This window comes from Oryza brachyantha, chromosome 7 (genome assembly GCF_000231095.2).
Source record: "Oryza brachyantha chromosome 7, ObraRS2, whole genome shotgun sequence".
Lineage (NCBI taxonomy): Eukaryota > Viridiplantae > Streptophyta > Magnoliopsida > Poales > Poaceae > Oryza > Oryza brachyantha.
The window spans coordinates 10,102,282-10,124,244 of NC_023169.2; the positions used below are offsets into that span (position 1 = coordinate 10,102,282).

The 21,963-nt window shown below is 40.8% G+C and overlaps 2 protein-coding genes across 2 annotated transcripts; one reads left to right on the forward strand and one right to left on the reverse strand.

Moving 5' to 3' along the window:
- Positions 1 to 516: 516 nt before the first annotated feature.
- LOC102712375 (UPF0481 protein At3g47200-like) lies at positions 517 to 2,064 on the reverse strand. The gene has a single exon (XM_006658480.1). The coding sequence runs from the start codon at positions 2,062 to 2,064 to the stop codon at positions 517 to 519; it is 1,548 nt and encodes a 515-aa protein (XP_006658543.1).
- Positions 2,065 to 20,156: 18,092 nt separating this feature from the next.
- Positions 20,157 to 21,712, forward strand: LOC102712648 (protein CURVATURE THYLAKOID 1B, chloroplastic). The gene is made up of 6 exons (XM_015839140.2): positions 20,157 to 20,329; positions 20,430 to 20,536; positions 20,628 to 20,714; positions 20,823 to 20,885; positions 21,006 to 21,043; positions 21,408 to 21,712. The coding sequence occupies exons 1-6, from the start codon at positions 20,230 to 20,232 to the stop codon at positions 21,466 to 21,468; spliced, it is 456 nt and encodes a 151-aa protein (XP_015694626.2). The 5' UTR covers positions 20,157 to 20,229; the 3' UTR covers positions 21,469 to 21,712.
- The last annotated feature ends 251 nt before the right edge of the window (positions 21,713 to 21,963 follow it).

Here is a 21,963-nt window from a genome sequence, read left to right on the forward strand (position 1 = left end):
CGCTTGCACGTTGGCGGTTTAGCAGAAATGGTACATAGGGGTTTCTAGAATTTTTTTCATAGCTTCTTGGCACATATGGGAACATACTCATCTTTGATAATGTCACCCCGTCCTTCGACTCGTTGAAGAGCATGTTTAGAAAATAAGTTTTTTTTGCATCTCTGTAGAATGAAGGAGCCCATGAAACAGTCCATCTTAGATTGGTTATAAAATATTTAGATTCTTCGGACTGCTGTACATAAACTCTTTTCTTTTTTATAAATGAAAATCACGCTACTGGGCAAAACCTTGGCAGTCTTCCATGTCAAAAAAAACGTGTAGTAAAATTACCCTTCAATATCTATTGTATAGAAAATATAATTGTATATATGGAAAGAGGAGTCATGTGTTGTAACTGGCACGGACAAAATTACATAGCAAAGTAAAATTGTATATATGTTAAAAGTCGGACATAGTAATGAAAAAGACGGACAGAGTAATGTTCTTTTTACATAGCAACCATGATGGTTGTGACTATCAACGCTTAAAACGGCTTAATAGAGCAACAACTGTGTTTGTGACAGCAAGAAACAGCAGTAAAAAGGCGGCTATCACGGAGATGATCACCCATGGATTGGTACAGTAGTTGCGCCTGAGGGCAGCTCGCCATCTGTTGTGACGCTTGCCATGGTACTTCATGATTTCTTCAGTCAAACCCCCAAGGTAGTTCCTGTCAGAAGGGGAATGTGCCCCGCTGCTGATTTGGCTGAAGAAACCATTAGCGTACTCTCCCTTGGTTGTACCATTGATGAGAACTCCTTTGAGGTGCAGTATCCTGGCATCTTCCTTACTTCTAAGTAGGCAACCCATAAATGCTGCATAGGAGGTAATGTGGAAGTGGTTGTCAGGATAACACTGCTCAAATGCGATCAGATTTCTCAAGAGGAAGTTGCTGTGATCGAAAATCTTCAGCTCTGGAATCTCCAGGACCCCTCTTTGGAATGTTATGTCCATGAACACTTGAGCATTCTTTTTCTTTGTAAACTTGACTCCAGACTCCATTAGCTCCTTTACACTCGGTATCCAAAAGGGCAGAACCTCCCGCGGTAAGTTTTGCTGCTGAGCAGTTTCTTCGGACAAGTTCTGTTGTTGCGCTGGGAAATCCGGAGAGTTTTTTGGGGGCAGGATTGATAGGTAAACCAAATGGAGCAGATGATGTATTTGGTCGGAAGGGACGGTGAAATTTACATCCTTTCGCAGTGGATAGAGCGTGCTAAATAGCTGGAGTCCGCCAGATATTAGCCTCTGTTCCATTTCTTCACCATCCACTATCAAAAGTCTGTACAAGGTCCGGATGACAAAAAATGGAATCTGATTCTGCAGCAGGAGCAGATCATACTTCACCAAGTTCCATATCCAGCATCTTCCAATAACCTGAGTCCAGTCGTCGTCGTCATCACCATCATCGTCGACGACGTTGTTACCCTGTTCTCCATGTGCGGCTCCAGTGTGGTGCTTCAGAAGGAGATGGAGAATAAAACAACCATCGAGTGCCATCATCATCGCCAACTCATCACTGCCCATAGAGATTTCCTCTGAATAGGAGCTACGAATCCGAGTCTCCAGATTCTTCATTTCTTGCAAACAGTTCTGCAGCAAGTTCTCTTGTGTTACGCGATGTCCTCTCGCGCAGCATGATTTGGATATGAGCTTGTTGGCGCACCTCCACTTGTGGTCTTCCAGCTGCTTCAGCTTACTGCCTGGTCCTTTGTCATCACAGTAAGGGCCAATGCCAACAACCATAGGCTTGTAAGCTCCTCTGTCTACTGCCAATATTTCAGGTGGAACTCTATAGATTGTGCACGGCCCATGTGAGATTCTATCTAGGTTCCTCCTTGACGCGGCGAGCTGATCTTGGATTGGGTGAAGATTACCGCGCCTTGCATCAGCTCTGTCCAATGAACGTCTACCGTTCTCAGCCCCAACATGTCTTCTGCTTCCAAATACTAGTGCGGCGCGCTCTAGATCTCTGGGAGTTCGCTCAACCCAGGCACAACATCGACAACCTCTTTCTGTATTATCCATCCTCCTTGTGTTCCTTTTCAAATAAAAGGAATCCAGCTAGATGAAATGGAACAGTTTCCTCTTCAAATATTCATGTACCCCTGCACACAGTAACAGTGAATTACGAAGGGAAGGACTGAGTTTTTTTTTTACATATGTAGATATATATTTTTTTTATTACATATGCATATAAAACTGAATTAGCTGAGCAGAATAGTAACTTTCGTCCAATTGACAGTATTAGTGGCTAATTCATTATTAGATATGACTACACCAATATGGTATTATTAGATGTAACTGTTAATTTCCATTCCTCCCCATACTATAGAGTGGTTTGGGTACTTTGAATTAGAGCCTGTGTCGAATATATGTACGAAATCGGTTATAAATTAAGATTTCGAGTGGTAATAGGTATTAGGACAATATTAGACTCGATTTTTATCCTAGGATCACTCTTAAAAAGAGAAGTATCACCCGATACAAAACTAATAGACGGGGGCGGAGCCGGAAAATTAGTTCATCATGATCACCCGGGTCAGAATACACTAATCTTATTTAATTTTTAGTATCATCTTAGTTGGCTAAATAATATAATAATGGATTTCATCGGAGGTCATCGGGGTTGAATGACCTAGACCAATATACTGTAGCTCCGCCCCTGCTAACGGAGACCTATAAATATGGTCATAAATTCGGTGTCCATACTCAATTAACTGAATTGTGTTCACTCAATTCGGTTAGTCCTCTATATTAATCGAATAGACTGGCCCAGTTACGATATCTCTCAGTTCATTTGACCCAACCAAAGGTGAAACCTACTTCCCCTCGTTCAATCCTAAGTACGCTCACTCACATGCAATTTTCTCATGTTCAAAAAAAGTACTTCTAGATAAAAATTTTGATACCCAGAGGTATAAAGTAATATTCTACCTCTTCATACTTTCTGAAGGATAGTAAATATACTTTCTAAATGACTGTAAAATTACTCTGCACTCGCATCTTCCACGCCGCTGCAATGTGGGGTCGTATGGGTGTGTCCAGTTCTCTTGTAGAGCACCGCAACCGCTCTCTTTAATATGCTGACTCCCCATCCAACCCACACTACCGCTGCTTCTGGTGGGGGGTCATGCACAACGGTCATTGACGACATCCTTGAGTCCTACTTGTTCCATCTATGTTATAAGACTTTTTGGGTTTTTCTGAATTTTTTCATGTCTCAATGTATATATATGTTTTATATGTGTGTCTAGACTTATTAGCACATATATGACTCTAAATAAAACTAGAAACCCTTGTAACTTGGAACGGCGAGAATACCTGCTAGATGCTGCTGTCAACACGCCTGTGTTGCGAATGTGGCCATCGACGGCGTCAACCAAGAGCAGTTGGCACCCATGCCGGCGCATCGTCCCAATCTATCTCCCGCACAACAGGGGTCGCGAAGGAGTTTAGCGGCATCCAGATCAAGAGGGGTGGGGTGCCAGCAGCTCTTAAAAATTGACCGTCGCCTGCCTCGACATCCTCTCCATGCAATTATGTATTATTTTTTTATGATTTATGTGAACTTGTTTTCATCTATGAAATTTTGGATGATTTTTTATGATTTCAGTCATGATCGAGAACAAGACAGAATGCTCAGTATTGATTTAGTCTTAGAGCATTCTCAACCCAATAACTAGGATGGTGTCCATAACATTAAATAAGTTGTCATCTAGGATGAACGATGATGTGTCAAGTGAATAAATGAGGAAAGAGAATGAAACCATGTATTACATGAGACATGTTTTCTACACAACATTCAAAATATCATGTGAGATAAGTAGCATTAAATTGAAGTATGGAATAGTAGTGTTTGCATTGGAAGAGTAGTGTCTAGTACTAGTTTCTTGATGATGTGGAGTTTATGAAAACTACATCTAGTGTTATGGGTTGGGAATGCTCTTAGGAATTATCATTTTGAGTTCTTCACGACGGTATTTTCACTACAGACCAAGACCAAATGCCCACCCATACCGTCTGTTTGAACTGTATGGCAACTTAGTATAGGCAAGGGAATGACTAGATGGTTGCACATTGGTACTCTGATACGCTATATGCCAGACTAGGTAGTATCGTCTGTACTCTATGACCTAGAGATTCTAGCTACAACTGAGTTTCATGGTTCATTGCTCGATCAAGCACCTTCCATATGGAAGTGCATCGTGGTGAGAAGATGAATTTAATGGAGTTGCAGTGGGGGCGATGAGGGTTTCATCAATAAATATGTGGCGTACATAGTAACTGGGTATCTCATAGTGGGCAATGTTTTATCTGGACTGGGGTGGGCCAAGTATGCCTGATCTAGGTAGCTTGTAATCCAATAAACTAGGAAATTTCAAGATAAGATATAAGATTTGAGGATCTCGGATATCTTTTAGAGATATAATAGGATGATTTTCTTGCAGCTGGCTAGATAACCTTCCTTAATTATAAACCTACCCATCATATTATATAAGAGGAGCATGTGACACGGACAAAAGGAGGGTCCCCGACAGGTAGAAACTCACATACACACCATAATGGCAACAAGGGTAATGCCATCAACCATGAGTAGTAGGGTATTACCTCACCTTGAGGGTCTAAACTTGTATAAATCATTATCTCTGTGTCACCATCATTATTTCGGTCCACCGGCTAATCTCATAAGTATTATCGCCTACATGTAGAATCGACAATTAGCATGCTAGGTAGCTATGCTGAGATCAATCTCCACATGTTTGATGGCTCCAATCTCCAATGTTGCGGAGTAGAGACCTCGTCTCCATGCTGGCTGCTTCCATGCCACCTAGTGATGACCTAGTCGACATGTCGGCCACATCCGTGCCACCGAGTCACGACCATGTCACCATGTCAGCTACACTGGCTCAATCACCAAGTGGAGACCTCATCTTTATAGTTAGCCCTCTTAGCTCCACAGAGTAGTGACCTCTTCATCACAACAGCAGCCCCCCTGCCACCGAGTCATGATTAAGTCTCCACACCAGCTGCACCTACACCATCGCTAGGTTTCACTGCCTTCATGGTTGCCCGCTTTCGTGCCGTGTTGCTAAGTGGCCACCTCATTATCATGCCGGTTGCCCCAATGTCATCGAGTGGCGATCTCATCTCTGTGGATGGCCATCTCCATAGCCAACAAGAGAGCATGTACCCGAGGCTGGCCGTCTCTTCGCCACCACTGAGAGGCCTCGCCACCTCCATTGTTGGTCAGCTCCGCAGCTAACTTGAGACCATGTCTCCCTGTCAACTGCCTCCATTGCCACCCGGTGACCACGTCCCTACGCTAGCTGGCTCCACCGCCACCGAGAGGCCTCACCACTTCTACGGTTGGTTGGCTCCATTGTCGACTAGGGACCATATCTCCATGTCTTGCCTCCGCCGCCACTGGGTGACCACACTGAGGAACTCAAGTCATTTAATACGTAAGGAGGAGCTCCTCCTCGCACGCAATAGCCTTTCCTTGGGTCTCCCCTGTGCAAAACGGCCGCCAAGGCTTTTGCTTCGGATCCAAGAGAACAACAAGGGCGACATAGGCGACTACAAAACCCTAGCCGCCACCAACCCACAGCCTCCTCTCCCCGCCTCGCTGCCCTCTGAGCGACCGCCGGCAAAGCCAGCCGACTGCCAGGACGGCGGCGATAGGGATCTAGCCTAGCCTAGGCTGCATCAGATGGGGGCACCGGGAGTAGCCAAGGGGGGGTGGCGCCGGCGACTACGGCAACACGCGACATCGGCGAGTCAGAGGATGGAGGGCACAAGGCGGTGGTGGCCAAAGCACGCGTGCGATGCCGGTGAGCCAGAAGGCTGGTTGCCATGACGGTGGCATGACTGGAGGGCATGTGGTGGCGACAGGGAAGGAGGAATAGGAACTGGTGAGGTAGCGTGCAATCGCTGCCTTGCGGCCTCCACGACACGACCGCGTGGTTCCGCAAGGCCTCCGCACCCTCAGCTCTGCCGGCAGCCCCGATGCCGACTCCCGCCTTTTTCGCCAACCTCAGGTCGTCCGTGACCTCCAACAATTGCTGGATCTAGAGGCTGCACATGCATGGAAGCTTCAGGCAGCATCGGCGGCGGTGGTGTTGGTGTGCCGACGCGCGAGGGAAGGTAGAGGCAGCGCCGGTGAGGCGGTGCAATGGCCTAGGCTTCCCTTCGTTGATAGGGCATCTGTAGTTGCCGGCATGAAGGTTGTTGGGTGGTGATGTTGAAGGATTGTTCAGGGAGGGTTGTCTTGGTTTTGACGACAACCAGTGGATGGATAGGTCGGCTGGGTGGGGCTAGGCGGTTTGCGTTGGCGAAAGCTTTGGTAGGCCTTGGCCAACCGGATGACGGTGATGCCTTATGCGTCGTTCCCTTCTTTGAGGCGTTGCCATGACGTTTTTCCATTGTCCCTACCTTTCTCCAGGTGAAAACCTCACTCTGTCTTTCGGGCAAGCAGTGGCGGCGTTCATGTCAAGTCGTCCTTGGGGGCACCGCTTTAGAGAATCTTGCCTGTGTACCATTGGCCACCGGAAATCTCTTGTGTCGTCTCTCATGCCTAGGAGGCGAGGCCCTTGTTATCCTTAGCCTTGTCTTGCTCCTGTTGGGCGAACAACTCCCTTCAATGTTCTGCTCGGTGGATTCAGAGCCGCTTCGCTGTTGGGGTGCGGCAAAGCTAGGCAATGATAACTCTCGTCAATCTTTTGCTAGGGGTGTTGGTCCTTTCTAGGTATAGGGTTGGTGCTTGATAGTTTGGGCTGAAGTATTTCATGGGAAATCGGTGTTGGTTTTGTTGTTTTGGAGGCACCTTTTGTAAAGAGGATGCATGCACCGGTGAGTCGAAGCTGCGGTGTCGCGAGGCGACAGGTTTGGAACGATGACATCAGTTTGGTGTTTTCGGATCCTTGGTATTGCCTTACGACTTTGTTAGTATCAGTGCCTTGCGTTGTGGTCCGCCTTGTGTTGCCTTACGACTTTGTTAGTATCAGTGCCTTGCGTTGTGGTCTACCTTGTGCCTCTCAGTTGGTGGTGGAAAGTGCGGTTGGTTGTGTATGAGTTGTCCCAACCACGGGTTTTTCTTTCTGTGTAGTCCTTCTAGGGTTGTTTCTCCTTCTTATATGAAATATACATCTCGAAGGGGCTTCGATAAAAATACTCTCTCCAGTTTTTTTTGACATCGTTGATTTTTTATTTATGTTTGATCCTCCATCTTATTTAAAATTTTTGTCGAAATATATAAAATTACAAATTATACTTAAAGAAACTTTAGTAATAAACCAAACCACAATAAAATAGTCAATAATTATATAAATTTTTTAAATAAGATATCAATGGTGGCAGAGTGGTGCAGGAATGATGGTGGATGAGAGGTCGGCGTGGTGCAGCGCGCGAAGGGAATATATGGCGGCATTTCAGTGAAATGGTGCATGCTGCGGGCGCGGGCAGCAAGACTCTTGGCGGCGGGAAAGAAGGACGGGCGTCGGTCCACCAAGCGGCCACGCGAGGCGCTCGTGCCAGTGGAAGTGCCCGGTGCAAAACAACAGGGAAGGGCAATCGTCTGTAGTACTCATCTTGGTCTTCAATGTTTTCTACTTCGTGCAATCCTTACCGGCTTGTCGAACAAGGGCCGAGCATCTGACTGGGCCGCTCATCCCGGTGCATCAGGCGCGCTGGTAGGCATGGCGCTAGTAGGCACCGTGGCTTCCAATCTGTGTTTAAGCCTGCATCAGCACTACGATGTAATCCTCTTCATAACATTCACCTTGTTTTATCTCTGTGCTTTATTTTCCATGTAAATCCTTTAACGACAAGTTAAATTTTGGTGTTTTATAAATTCTTTAACGATAAATTTAATTTTGGTGTTAACACACGTCTAGATAGATATATGTATTGCCAAGTGACATGGTCAGGCGTTACGAGATAGAACGAGTACAACTGGGGTGTTGCTCCACTAACCTCTTAAGAGGTAAGATAAGAAACCTTCAGTGACTAGGGGTACAATTGGTCATGGATGTTTTATATTACATAACGAATTAAAGGGATATGTTACTGTAAAATCAACTATCTATTCTTTGATTACTAAATATTCTTTCCATATTTTAATAGACGACACCATAATTTTTTGACACACATCTAATAATCTATTTTATTCAAAAAATTAAATATAGTAGTAAATCCAATCTCAACAACATAAAAGATAATTACGTAAGTTTTTCGATAAAATAATTGGCCACACACGTCCCTAAGAATCAATGGTGTTTTTTTATTAAAATATAAAGAGAGTATATTATATCACAGTAAAAACTGTATGATATTTCAAAATAGATTTTATTTTTAAAATGAAACTAAAAAAATCAAATCAATATATTCTTCAACACTGATGTGTGTCACGTTGGTATGTAAATGAATTTTAGTATACATACTTAACCTTCTTTTGTGAAGATGACATGAATCAATACAGTCATCCAACCATTTTGTTTATGTCACGAAACATCATAGCTAGCTAATTAACAATAAGGATTAAATGATTAATGGTGATATTCTTCCATGCCTGTTGCACAAATATGATGCGATCAAACAAAGTTCAAATCATATTTGGATGGTAAAAAGCAGTAAATTGGTCCCAATTTTAAGGATACGACCTAATTTAACAATTGTCAAAAAGTCTTTATTAGCCCTTGGATGTTAATTGATAACATCTTGCCTCTTAGATGGTCAGAGCAATATCAACCCTTGGATCATTTAAAGTAGATGCTCAAAATAATTTGGGGTGCACCTTAACTACTTGGAATCATAAAACCAGACTGGCAGCACAGGCATTGGCTGCGTTTGTTTACTAGATAATTCATCTTTTGTGCGCACGTTCTGGTTTTTATATAGAATTTCATCGTATCATCTTTCTAGGGTAGATTTTAACTTTGTAATAGTTATTTTTATCATCAAAGGAGTAGAGCCATCGTCTCGTATGAAGTTGGGTATGTAGCTGCTGCAGTGGCTGCTGCTCAATGTTTTTGGCTGGCAAAGTTGAAAGAACTGTACACTAGAACGGAACCAGTTATCTCTAACAGGCTTAAAGTGTCATCTCTATCGGACATGGCTCCTGTCACTAAACAAAGGTCAGTGATATGAGAAAATATCTCAATCAGGTATCCGACCATCACGGATGACACTCATTTCAATCGGGCTTAGATTATGGTTCGTCACAGATGACTCTCATCTCTGACGGGCCTAGATTATGGCCCGTCATAGATGAGTATAATCTGAAAAAAATAAATTTTATCATATGTGGACTCTCATCTCTGACGGACTATAATTATGCCCCGTCACAAATGACTCTCATCTTTGACCGACCTAGATTATAGCCCGTAACAAATGAGTATAATAAAAAAATAAATTTTACCGTCAGTCTGCCTTTGGTCATCTCTCTGACGGGCATTTGTTGGTTAGCCTTTGCCCTCACGTACCTTTCCGGTAGGAAACTCATCTCTGACGGGCATTTGGTTAGCCTTTGTCCTCACTCGTGCCTTCCTGGTAGGTCACCCATCTAGAAATTTCTTTGGACTAAGCACGCTTGGACTAAGCACGCTTAACCTCATAGTTCTTTGAAGATTGCTTCCGAAAAAGAAATTGTAATTTGTTGGTATAAGTATTCTATTAATCCTATTAACCTCTAGGCCAGGATGTCATATCCTAACATCCCCAATTCATATACATTCATTCACAAATATAACCATCAGTATATTTAACACAATCGTATTCATATAAATTTTGCTTTGGTATTTATGCTATATCATATTTTTTGAACAATTTGAATTTGAATTTAAAAATATGACAAATTCAATCAATATTTTCAAATACTAAATGATTTCAACTGAAAAAAGTCATCAACAACAAAGTTGTATAACTCATCAATATCTATAAATTTTATTTTATTCATTTTTCTATACAACATTGTTTTAAACAGTTTGAATTTGAATTTGAAAATATGACAAATTCAAACAACATTTTAAAATACTAAATGATTTCAACCGAAAAAAGTCATCAATAACAAAGACTTATAACTCATCAAGATCTATAACTTTTACTAAGGTATTTTTTCTATATAATATTTTTAAACAATTTGAATTTGAATTTAAAAATATGACAACTTCAAACAATATTTTTCAAATAGTAAATGATTTCAACTGAAAATGTCATCAACAACAAAGTTATATAACTCATCAATATATATAACTTTTATTTTGTTCATTTTTCTATACAACATGTTTTTGAACAGTTTGAATTTGAATTTAAAAATATGATAACTTCAAACAACATTTTGAAATGCTAAATTATTTCAATTGGAAAAGTCATCAACAACAAAGATGTATAATTCATCAATATCTATAACTTTTATTTTGGTCATTTATTCATCCGAGAGAGTGATAGTAATATTGTTCATAAAATTCACGTATCTCATCTAATTTATCTATAACACATATATGTCAATTTTGTGAACAATGTTACTAACACTTCGTCGGATGAAAAAATGACAAACATAAAAGTTATAGATCTTGATGAGTTATACAACTTTGTTGTTGATGACTTTTTTAGTTGAAATCATTTATTATTTGAAAATATTGTTTGAAGTTGTCATATTTTAAAATTCAAATTCAAATTGTTTAAAAGTTATATAGAAAATGACCAAAATAAAACTTATAGATCTTGATGAATTATAAAACTTTGTTGTTGATGACTTTTTTAGTTGAATCATTTAGTAGTTGAAAATGTTATTTTGAAGTTGTCATATTTTTATCGAATTCAAATTGTTAAAAACAAAGTTATATAGAAAAATGACTAAAATAAAAGTTGTAAATCTTTGTAAGTTGTACAACTTTGTTGTTGATAATTTTTTCATTTGAAATCATTTAGTATTTAAAAATATAGTTTGAAGTTGTCATATTTAAAAATAGTCATATGTGACGGGCTATAATTTAGACTGTCAGAGATGAGGGTCATCAGTGACGAGCCATAATTTAGGTCCGTCAGAGATAATAGTCATCCGTGACAGACCGTAATCTAGGCCCGATTGAGATAGGTGTCATCTCTGATGGACTTGATAGTTTGGCCCGATTGAGATGATTGAGATAATCTCAATCGGGCATACAATTGTGTCTGTCACAGATGAGTATCATCTCTGACGGGCTCTAAACATATGCAGCTGCATTCGGTTGTGCGACTACATCTACAACGGGCTCATTTTAGACCTGATTGAGATAACTTCATTCTGACGAACCAATATCCCAAGTATGTGATGGGCCGTCACAGATGAGAAAATTTATACTAGTGGCAAGTCATAGGCTCTGGTTGTATTACTCCTAGGGTTGACAACAAATCACAATCCTCTACGGGAATCCAGCTCTCCATAAATCATAGTAAGCATATAGACATAAGATTTTATTTCGCACAACACTATTTTCATTAGAAGCAGGTTGAAGCGGAGTTAATACATCAGAACTGAGCAATAGCTTACATATATTCTGACAAAATATCTCGGCAGATCTCGTTTTCTAGATCTGAGAGGGACCAGCCGGTCTGATGCCTCAACGTTACGGGTGAATTGTTGTAAGTTAATCATGTTCGCAAACTTCTTACGTGCCATGCGTAGGAAGAAACATATTTACAAATGCTATGTTTGGCTGTCTAACGGTAGATACTCGAGATGTAAGAGGGAGAGATGAGATTGGGGTGGTTGTTTGCTTTTCTTATAAAAGAACAAAAACAAGCAATACATTTGCAAACGAAAAATATTTTGTGAATAAAATTTTTATATATGTATTCTTTATGATCTGAAAGCGAAGATTTAAAAAAAGAAAATTACATGAACACCCTAAAAAAATTTTAAATTTTGACGTATAAGTATAAACATAAAATAAAAAGATAGAGTCGAACGAGAACTTACTGTGAGATTGGATCTAGCATGAACGATGCAGGTTGTGATGTTGTCCTCACCTATGATTCCTAGGCGCACTAGGCTTTCATGGATCCATTGGAATGACTGTTCAGATGGAAAGAAGGCTCATCGTCGGCCACTATCTGGGACTGGGAAAACTCCTTGTACGCTGTATATATCTAGTCATCTGGTTTCGTTCAGACCATAATCTGTCACGCGAAATAAAGATGCTATTTAGTTAACATATTCTTATCTGGCAGGCCAAGTCCAACAGGCCGGTGAGTCCAACTGACGATTAATCATGCATCTTGATTGATTATTCCACCCAACGGACGTTTACAAAAAAACAAAAAAAAAACAACGGGCGACGGATTACCCTATTCCAGTTAACTAACAAACACCTTACAATCTTGTAATTTACTCCGATCAGGTCAGTTGGATAACATAAATTATCTTTGGCATGGAGATCATGGAACATGCATTGGCAGGCACCTCGCTGTGATGTCAAGCCAGATCCCCCCTCGCGCATGCCTGCCATGCCCACCTAGCTGATCGTGGTGGCAGGAGCTGGCAGAGAAAAGGGAGGAGAAAGGAAAACTAGAAAATAAGTTTGGAAATAACTTTGTAAAAAAGACACATTTTACGTATTTATCGGGTGGTATTGTATTTTGTAAAAAAGACACGTTTTACGGCTTACCAGAAAATATTATATTTTTCGGTATAAAACTTGATACTTCAGATACCTAAATATACAGAGGACAGATATTTCAGACTGTAAAATTTTTGTTGTAAATATATACAGACTATTACATCGTTGCATTGGCACGGGGAGGGTCGGATCCGCCGCCGGCCCTCTCCCACGCAGATCCAGCGGTGTGTGGCGGCGTGGAGTGGAGCGGCAGCGTGGGGAGTGGCGGATCCACCACCTCCGGCCTCTCCCCGCTCGCTGTGCCGACCTCCAGTGCGGTGGGGAGCGCCATGGCCGATGCCTTACTCGACACCAAGAGTAGGCCGCTCACGTACGCGTCGCAGATCCACACCAACAGTCGTGCTCGGGACAACGGCTTGGCCACGCGCATGCGGACGCGGAGCAGCCGATGCAGCCGCAACCCCCACCCCATAGGGTGAGCTAGTTTATTTTCTGCCGTGGAAAGCTATACTATCCTGCTTGTTAATTTGAGCAAAGTTTTATTTCATTGCGGAGTGATTCCTATGTCAGATTTGACTAGTGAATGTGCAAAGTGGTATATCGATTGATGGTTTCTCCATTTTAGTTTTGCGATTAAGGTTGTTGTTATATTAGTGCAAGGATGTTTCGTATGGTTAAGCTATCTGTTGTGTAAACTTGAAACTGTTGCTTGTAGTTTTGTATGCTGTACGCACATACTAGAAGACTTCAGATTAATTTGACAAGATTGTTTTGTTGGTTTTGTTGTCCACTAACATTGCTTAGGTTTGTTTTCATCTAATAGTGCCTAGTTATGTCAGTTAATAATCATTACTTAGTTTTGTTTGGCATTAACCATACCAAGTTCTGTTATTTTTTTGTCAACTAAAACATTGCTTACTTTTGTGGATTTGTTAGCTAGTACTTAGTTTTGTTTTCTACTGTCGGTAACCTAGTTCTATTGGTTTTGTGCTTAAATCGTTGTATGCCCACAGAAACTTCATTCTTCCCCTGTATGTTTTTTGCAGGGCTTTAAACAACCAAAGCACAAAATGGGACTAAGCCCAAATCTTGCACAACAAAACATCTGCTGAGAGGCACGTGAGTGGTTTGCAGGTGGGCGCGTGGGAGGGAGGTGAGAGATGCTGGCACATGTTGTATCGTATGGACAAAAAATTGGCTGATAAATTTTTAAAAATTTCAGCAGGCAGTCGCATAGGCAGTCCCAAGATATTGTATTCTGAGAAGCAAAAAGATGACTTGCAGATAGATATTTAATAGGTTATTGACTCCTCCGGAAACACCACTTTTTATTTAACAGGTTATTGGTTATTATTAACAAGTATTATATATTTCTTACCTGTGCCCTTTTTCACTCATTTATGAAAATTCACTTTTAGATGAAGCAAAGGAAAGGTGCTGGCTATTAGGCATTATGATCTGCAAGTTTTTAACTTTTTGTACATCCAGATTGATGACCTTGCCCAAAGAACCGGAGAACTTCCTCAAAGAAGAAGAGAATTCTAGCTGTTATTAATATTGGATATGTAATGGGTTGTTTTGTGTTAGTTGGGCTGTAAATATTTATTTTATGTGATCCGTAATTACGTATAATTCTCAGTCTTTTGTGGGCTTCTGTAATGGGCTTGGCCCACTCATTATTTCACACTAATGAAAGAATATATAATATAATTGGGTTGAATGTGTATATAATATAATATAATGGGACTGAAAATATACAAATGGAGCGATCTTATTGAGCCACGTGGCTAAACCTAATACAATCAGTTGTATTAATCGAACTGCCACGTGTTATAAAAGAGAAATTAAATGTTGTACTGATGATCCACGTGGCATGGCCACATCACCTATTTAGTCCTGCCACGTCACCTATCTAGTGTCATCAGCCAGCTGGAATCAATTTTATGATGTTAACCGTAAATTTCTATGACGAAACAAATACATCATGAAAGAAGTAGTTCTGTGATGAAATATACATTTTCATCCTAGAGAAACTTATGTGATGCGACTTTTAAGATGAAATCATTTTTGTCATAAATTAAATCTATTTATGACGATTTTGTTGTCTTCGGTGACGATAATAGAATGTCATAGATATTACATTCTCCACTATTGGCGGTGTAGGATGTTAACGACGCCGAGCCACAAATGATTGATAAGGAAGACGAATCGTCGTAGACGAGTAGTGAGCAGTCACATAAAACCTTATCCGTCCTCTCCCAGTGCACGCCGACGAAAACCTTATCCGCCCTCTCCCAGTGCACGCCGACGAAGGGGATGAAGAAGACGGTGGCGGCGCACTACAGAGGAAAAGGTCCCTAAATTGCTTTCACGTGTGTTTGCGGAGAGATAGCGATTCAATATATATAGGACGTGGGATCAATACACCTACCATATCTGGACCCTGACGCATGTAAAGATCCGATAAGTTTCCATATTTAGACTCTCACACATGGAAAGATCCAATAAATTTCTAAAACTAACACCGAAATTTCTTTTTATCATGAGGTAAGCTTTTGTGATTTTTTAGAAATTAATCCTCACAATGGCCTTAGCCCATTAACCAATTCCTAAAAAAACAAGCCACCAGGTTTGAGCAGTGGCAAACCTAGAACAAAAATTACCGAGGATCCTATACATATCATAACACATATAATATCTTTATTTTCAACTAATAATATGATTAATATAGATTAAAATAACAAAAAAATTTAATTCTACCCGGGGTCCTGTGACCCGGGGAGGACAACGTAGGATCGCCCCTGGGTTTGAGAATAAGGTGTGAATAAGGTGGGATCCAAGAATGCAGTGGCTCGTGAATCACTGATCAAAAAGTAGAGTTTTGAGAGATTCTTCATCGATCTAGTGGCCGGTGAATCACTGATCGAAGAGCGAGTAGCCGCCAGGTTTAATGATTTTGTTAGATCCCTGGATGTAGCGACTGGCGAACCATTTCTTCTCCCACAAAGATTCAGACAAAACCGAGCTTGGATAGAACTGAGGAAGATTTGGCGAACGAAGAAAAAGGTCAAAGGGTTTCGTATATAAAAAAATCAAAAGAGGTTATTTAGTAGCCATCGCAGGTTTCATTACTTGTGTTCAGAAATGCTATAAATTCCACCTTAGAACGACCTTCCCGAAAGAAAATGCAAGTGAAAGAGAATTTGTAGGACAATGAATGACGGATGACAGAACAAAAGAGATAGATAAAGGCGAGAGAGATTGAGTGGTTGGTTCGAACCGCAAGAAACTATTGGTGCGGAAATAGGTAGTGGAAAACACCGGAAGAGAGATGGGCAGAACAACGTCGGTGCAGTGATTACGTGTTAATTGATGGCACCATAAAACGACGCAATAGTACATGTATATATAGCCTTGCCAAACCCAGCCGTGATCAATGCTAACCGTATACAAACTTTAAAGTAACTTATATGATTCTCAGCTGGTTTGTTAGGGCACGTACAAAGCGTTCTCATTATCGTATCTATCGTTGCATGCTCGCTGACGTGGAAGAGAGAGGAGATAGGAGAGAGAAAAGTGGTTGTTTTGCATATAGTCAGTAAAACATTGATTCTTGACACATAAAACGAGGAGACAACTAGAAAATCTGATTTGTACGTGTGCTGACTCTAATCAGATATGCTGATCAGATAGAATGTGAACATAGAATTAATTATTCTGTAATTATTAAGAGTCAGCTTGAAAGACTGTCCTTTGTATGTAAAGGTTTTTCTGTTGATGTGCCTTGAGATAGAGCATATAATGGGCTTTACCATTGAACATGTCGTTAGGCACATTACAATGTTACCTTTTAACGCTCCCCTCAATCTGAACTTCTAAGGTTGAGATTGTATATAAACTGTTGCAACTGTCTTTCTGTCAATGGTTTTGTAAACCATATGCGACTTGATCTTATGAAGAAATTAATTCTATCTCTAGTAACTTTCTTGCAACTCATTCCCGCACAAAATGATAGTCTACTTCAATGTACTTTGTACAAGCATGAAACACTGGGTTATTAAAGAGATACTTAGCTCCTAAATTATCACACCATACCTTGGCTGTAGATGGCACTTGTATACTAATTTCTTTGAGCAAAGTCTCAATCCACATTAATTCTGCTATGACACTGGCTAAAGTCATATATTCAGCTTCAGTGCTTGATCTTGATACCGTGGGTTGTTTACGTGTACTTTAGGAGACAAGATTAGACCCCAAGTAAATAGTTGTTAACGCCAGATTTTGGCAAATTGCCGTTATGGATTGAAACACAACTAAAGATCGAATCGGACAAGAAGGGGTGAATTGGCTAGAGGGAGGAGATTGGACGCGGTATGGATGCAGCCGATAGAGTCTGAATTGGACATGAATTGGAGTCCGATTGGGCCCAAGGTTTAGAGATAGATTCGATATTTGTTATGAGTCCGGGTAGATTAATTAGGCTTTATTCTAGAGTTTGTTTAGGATTTTTATATTTAATTGAAGTCTAAACATTACAAGTTAGTTAGTAATGGATTCTTATCCGGTTAGGTTAGTTAACACCCGAGGGTATAAATGGGTGCCCGGGTCATTGTAGAATCATATTCAGATAATCAAATTCGGTGCATCGCCACAAAACCTTCGACTTGCTTGGGCTTTCGGCGCGGGGTTTGTCAGCTTCGCAATGTAAGTTCATGTTTGTCAGAACCCGTCGATCAACTAGAACATGATTGTCTCAGTTAAGTCTGATCTCCTGCCTGGTTGATCGGCGGGCTGGGTTCTGCTATTGCTTTAATCTGTTTTGGTTTGAAGTAGTAGTAGTTCTTGATCAAATCCTCATGAGTTCATCTGTTTGATCTGCTAACATGATTCTAGTCGACTGGATTCTGTCTCGGTTTGGTCCGATTAATCTGGTTGATTAGGTTTATGTTATCAGATTGGATTGAATGCTCATTAGGGTTTATCCTGGAGTTCTAGCCAGCATTATCCTAAGTAATCTGTTGATTTGTTTATTAAATCCATCGATCTTCATATTTCTATGACTATATCGTACTAGATAGCATACTGTCTCGGTTAGGTCTGATCTATGTGTATTTGGTACGATCTGCTTATAGAGGTTTGTCCAATCAGCTAGGATTAATGAATAAGTTGATAGATTACGCTGGTTTGTTATCCTGTTATTCGTATGCTGCAATAATTAGCTGGTTTCATACATGGTCATATCTAGATCTGTACTGTCTCGGTTAGGTCTGATCTTCTAGATCTGGTGTGAGTATGCATGTAGTTAGTTATTATTGTTTTATGTTAGTGATTGGTATAGCGTTCCAGTTTATATCGAATTCCATATTTAGTCTCCTATCGACTGTCGACTTTATCTGCGATATGTGTTGAATCAGTCCGATCGGCTGATTAATGTTAAGACTGTCTCGATTGAGTCCAATCTTATAAGATTAACTAGTTGATCTACCTATTTGGCATTTATCCTATTTCTAGCTTAGTCGATTGAGCATATTTACACTTACTATCATAAAATTCCTATAAAACCGATCGTCTAGTTCATCGGCTAGAGTCCTGGGACGGTACCGGCTATCTGGCCAATAGCAATTTCGGGGTTAACTGTTTTTTATGCTATATCTTGTCAGTTACAGGATCAAACTGATTGGCACGTCCAACGATTCTAAGAATTAGGTTATGCACTGGAGTGGTCTAGAATTAACTCCCAGGCCTACGTGTGTGACCGTTATTATTATTTTCAGCGTCAACAACAACAAAACCTCCTGTAGACCCTTCGATCATCCAAACATCCCGCCCAATCTGCATCAGTAATATTTTGTCAAATTTTTATCCTAATGATACAAAATATGTCATATATTTTGAAATAGAGATATTAGTACAAAACACTTTAGTGTCTAATTTTACAATTAGGTGGAACAGTATAAAAAGAATAGATTAATTTCTTCGCTAACGCGCCTTCTCTTGTTGTCTTGTTGGAGCAGAAATACAAGCTGTTTCGTTATCTAAGACCTATGTATAATATATATGTCATGTTTCACCCGCAGAACTAGAAAGCTAGGGGATTTGTATCTTTGGCAAGATGACATGAATTCATATAGTCCCACCAGCTAGAAGCCTATGAGCACAAGAAATGAAAGAACAATGGAGCAATCATTGAAAACTTGATGTGTGGAGAAATTTAGACGATAAATTGACTTGTAAGGGGTTTTATGTGTGGAAAAACGGGAGACTTATTTGGATTTTTCCTATGTAAAATTATAATTTCTATCGCAAGATGTAATGATTGCAGGGGTAATGGAAATCAGTAGAGCCATTTACTAGGATTGTATGGTTGCCTGCTGTAATAATAGTTTTAGTTTCCATAATTCCATTGAACTGCTGGTTGCTGGTATAGGGACATGGCCAAGGAGAAGATGCACCAAGGTAAACAAGATAGATCTGGGATCCTCTGCAGTAGCATGTACTACTGCAGAGGTGAACAGTGTATTGAATTTGCATTGGTTTTTAACCGTTGGGTCAAAAACGGATGGATCAGATCTAATTACTACCGTATTTCTACAGTAATTATACAACACCCAAAACACTGTAGCTACAGTATTGTATCGCCGTTCATGGAATTTTTCACTATGCAACTCACATGAACAGTGATCCTCTGCTGTGATCCAGACCCAACAAGATAGAGACCCAAGAATTTTTTTTATTATTCTTTAGAAGTAATTTGAATTACCAAATATTTTAGTATAAATAGTTTTTTTACCATTTTTGAAAAAATATCTTGAAATACCTTGAGATACATTGTACCTTAAAGATATGAAAAATTTTACACTAAAATTTTCAGTACCTTAAACTACTTTTTAAGAACGGTAAAAAATCCTACATTATAGCATAGGATACTAAATTTTTAAAGGACAGTAAAAAAGGGCAACTGATATCTTCCCTGAACAGTCCTCCAGGATCATGTCAGTTTGTACTGTGTTAGAAACAAACTATATTTTTCAAAGAATACGTCAACTTTATTTGTGGCAGAAGGACGAACCTTGGACAGCTACTCTCTCTCCGTCCTAAAATAAACTAATTTTTTACATTTTATCTACAATTTTTAACTCTTCGTCTTATTCAAAATTTTTTGTGATTGATATTTTTGTTTTCATTAGATGATAAATCATGAATAATACTTTACTTGTGACTAATTTTTTTCTAATTTCCTAAAAATTTTTCAAATAAGACGGATGGTCAAACGTTGGACACGAAAACCGGAGAATTAGTTATTTTTTAGACAGAGGGAGTATTTTTTTATTTCTTCCGGTCACTCTGCTCCAAGTTTGGTGGGCTCGTGTACCACAAAAAAGAAAAGAAAAAAACAATCTGTTCGATGAGGTCTATCGCGATTGAAACTACTACAGTTGATACTATCCGTCGGGCGATTCCCGGTTGCCAAACGTGTGGCGCTCGCCGCGCCCAAATCCCAACCAAAATCCCCCTCACCCCACCCCACCCCACCGCACCCGCGTCCGCGTCGCTCCACCACATCGCAACCCCCCGATCACACACCTACCCCGCCATGGCCATGGCCACCGCCTGCCTACGCCTCGCCGCCGTGCCGCTCGGCCTCGCCCCGCCGCCTCCTCGGCGCGCCCCCACCGCCACCGGCGTCAGATACGGTGAGACCGATCGACCCTCTCGCACTGAATCGTATGTTGGCTTCTTGATATCTCTCTCTCAATCTCAGAACACTGAACCGTTGGCTCGATCGGTAGCTAGGCCTCAAGACGTCGAGGCTCAGCGTGGCGGTCAGGGCGGCGGACGGCGGCACCGGCGGCGAGGGGTCGACGGAGGTGCCGGAGATCGTGAGGGCCGCCCAGGACGCGGTCAGCGTGCACCCTTCTTATTACTCATCACCTTATCACCACCATCCATTCTAGCTTGCCGGCAATGTGACCACCGTTTTCCTCTAGGCAGTGGGCCAAAGTTGAGGACAAGTACGCCGTCACCGCCATCGGCGTCGCCGCGCTCGTCGGCCTCTGGACGGCCATCGGCGCCATCAAGGTACACCGGATTGTTGCAAGACGACACGTTCTTCACTTCTCCTTTTCTTCAGGTTCAGAAATGGGCACGCATGCTTAATTTGCTCTGCTCTCTGCAACACTCGATCAGGCCATCGACAGGCTTCCACTTCTGCCCGGCGTGCTCGAGCTCGTTGGAATCGGGTACACAGGGGTGAGTTAATAAGCATCGATCCAGATGCAGATTTCAATCAGACAGTGCATGTTAATTTGCTTATAGATGTACACAGTTAAACAGTTAGTAACTGTTACTATTTCTGATCTGCTGATGCAGTGGTTTACATACCGGAACCTCATCTTCCAGCCGGACAGGTTGGTCATCTTGATTTAATTTTTACTCCTCTTACCCAATTCAACTCTAATGAGAAGATACTGCACCATTCTTGCCCTTCTGCTGCTGCTGTTGGTGTTGTGTTTGTCTCGTCTAAACAAGTCAAGCTTTGCGTATATGAACATTGTGTAGGAAGCCTGTCAGACTAAACAATAATTGTTGTCGTTGGAATATGTAATGTAAATTTTTAGTATATGTGAATAAGGTTATGCCTCAAATATCCTTTTGTACTTGTGTTCTAATTAACCTTAATGAAAGATTCTTTTTTTTTTCTAAAACATATCCCTACTATTAGCTTTTTCAAATTCTTATATATCATGTCCGGTACTTGATGAATCTCTGCAGGGAAGCTCTGGTGAGCAAAATCAAGAGCACCTACAAAGAAATTACCGGGAGCAGCAGCTAATTCCAAACAATTTTCAAGATGATTTCTGCAAGCAAGAGGGCAGGGCTGCAAGTGTCGACTCAGCAGCCATGCTAGTGAAGAGGAATTGCATTGCTAACGTTCTCAGACTGGTCCCTCTGTTATTTCCAGCTTATCATCTGGCTCAAAGCAGACAAAATACTATTATTGCATTGTTCCTGATGATTTGCTTGCCCTTGTACCTCTCTAATTTCTCAATAATGAATATATTTTCAGTTCCGATTCAGACAACCACGTACTACAAACCTCAATATGTGTGGCTGCCAAGAGCATCCCTTTCCGTTTTGTGATTTTATCAATTGCAATGATTTCAATTGATTGGCATGAGCATGACTTCTACTACTTGAATTTCAGCTCTTATATCTCAATAATAAAAAATAAAAAAAATTGTAAAGGTATGAGGAGGCGGTGGATTTATATTGATACGTAAATCTTTTGTCTTTGTTAATCATCATTTTCCACTACGCATAAATTATT

Excerpts from the sequence above, each read along its gene's own strand:
- LOC102712375 (XM_006658480.1), bottom strand. The coding sequence starts at position 2,064 with ATGGATAATACAGAAAGAGGTTGTCGATGTTGTGCCTGGGTTGAGCGA.
- LOC102712648 (XM_015839140.2), top strand. The coding sequence starts at position 20,230 with ATGGCCATGGCCACCGCCTGCCTACGCCTCGCCGCCGTGCCGCTCGGC. Across the intron at positions 20,537-20,627 it reads TGAGGGCCGCCCAGGACGCG|TGGGCCAAAGTTGAGGACAA; the intron begins GTCAGCGTGCAC and ends TCCTCTAGGCAG. Across the intron at positions 20,715-20,822 it reads CGGCCATCGGCGCCATCAAG|GCCATCGACAGGCTTCCACT; the intron begins GTACACCGGATT and ends ACACTCGATCAG.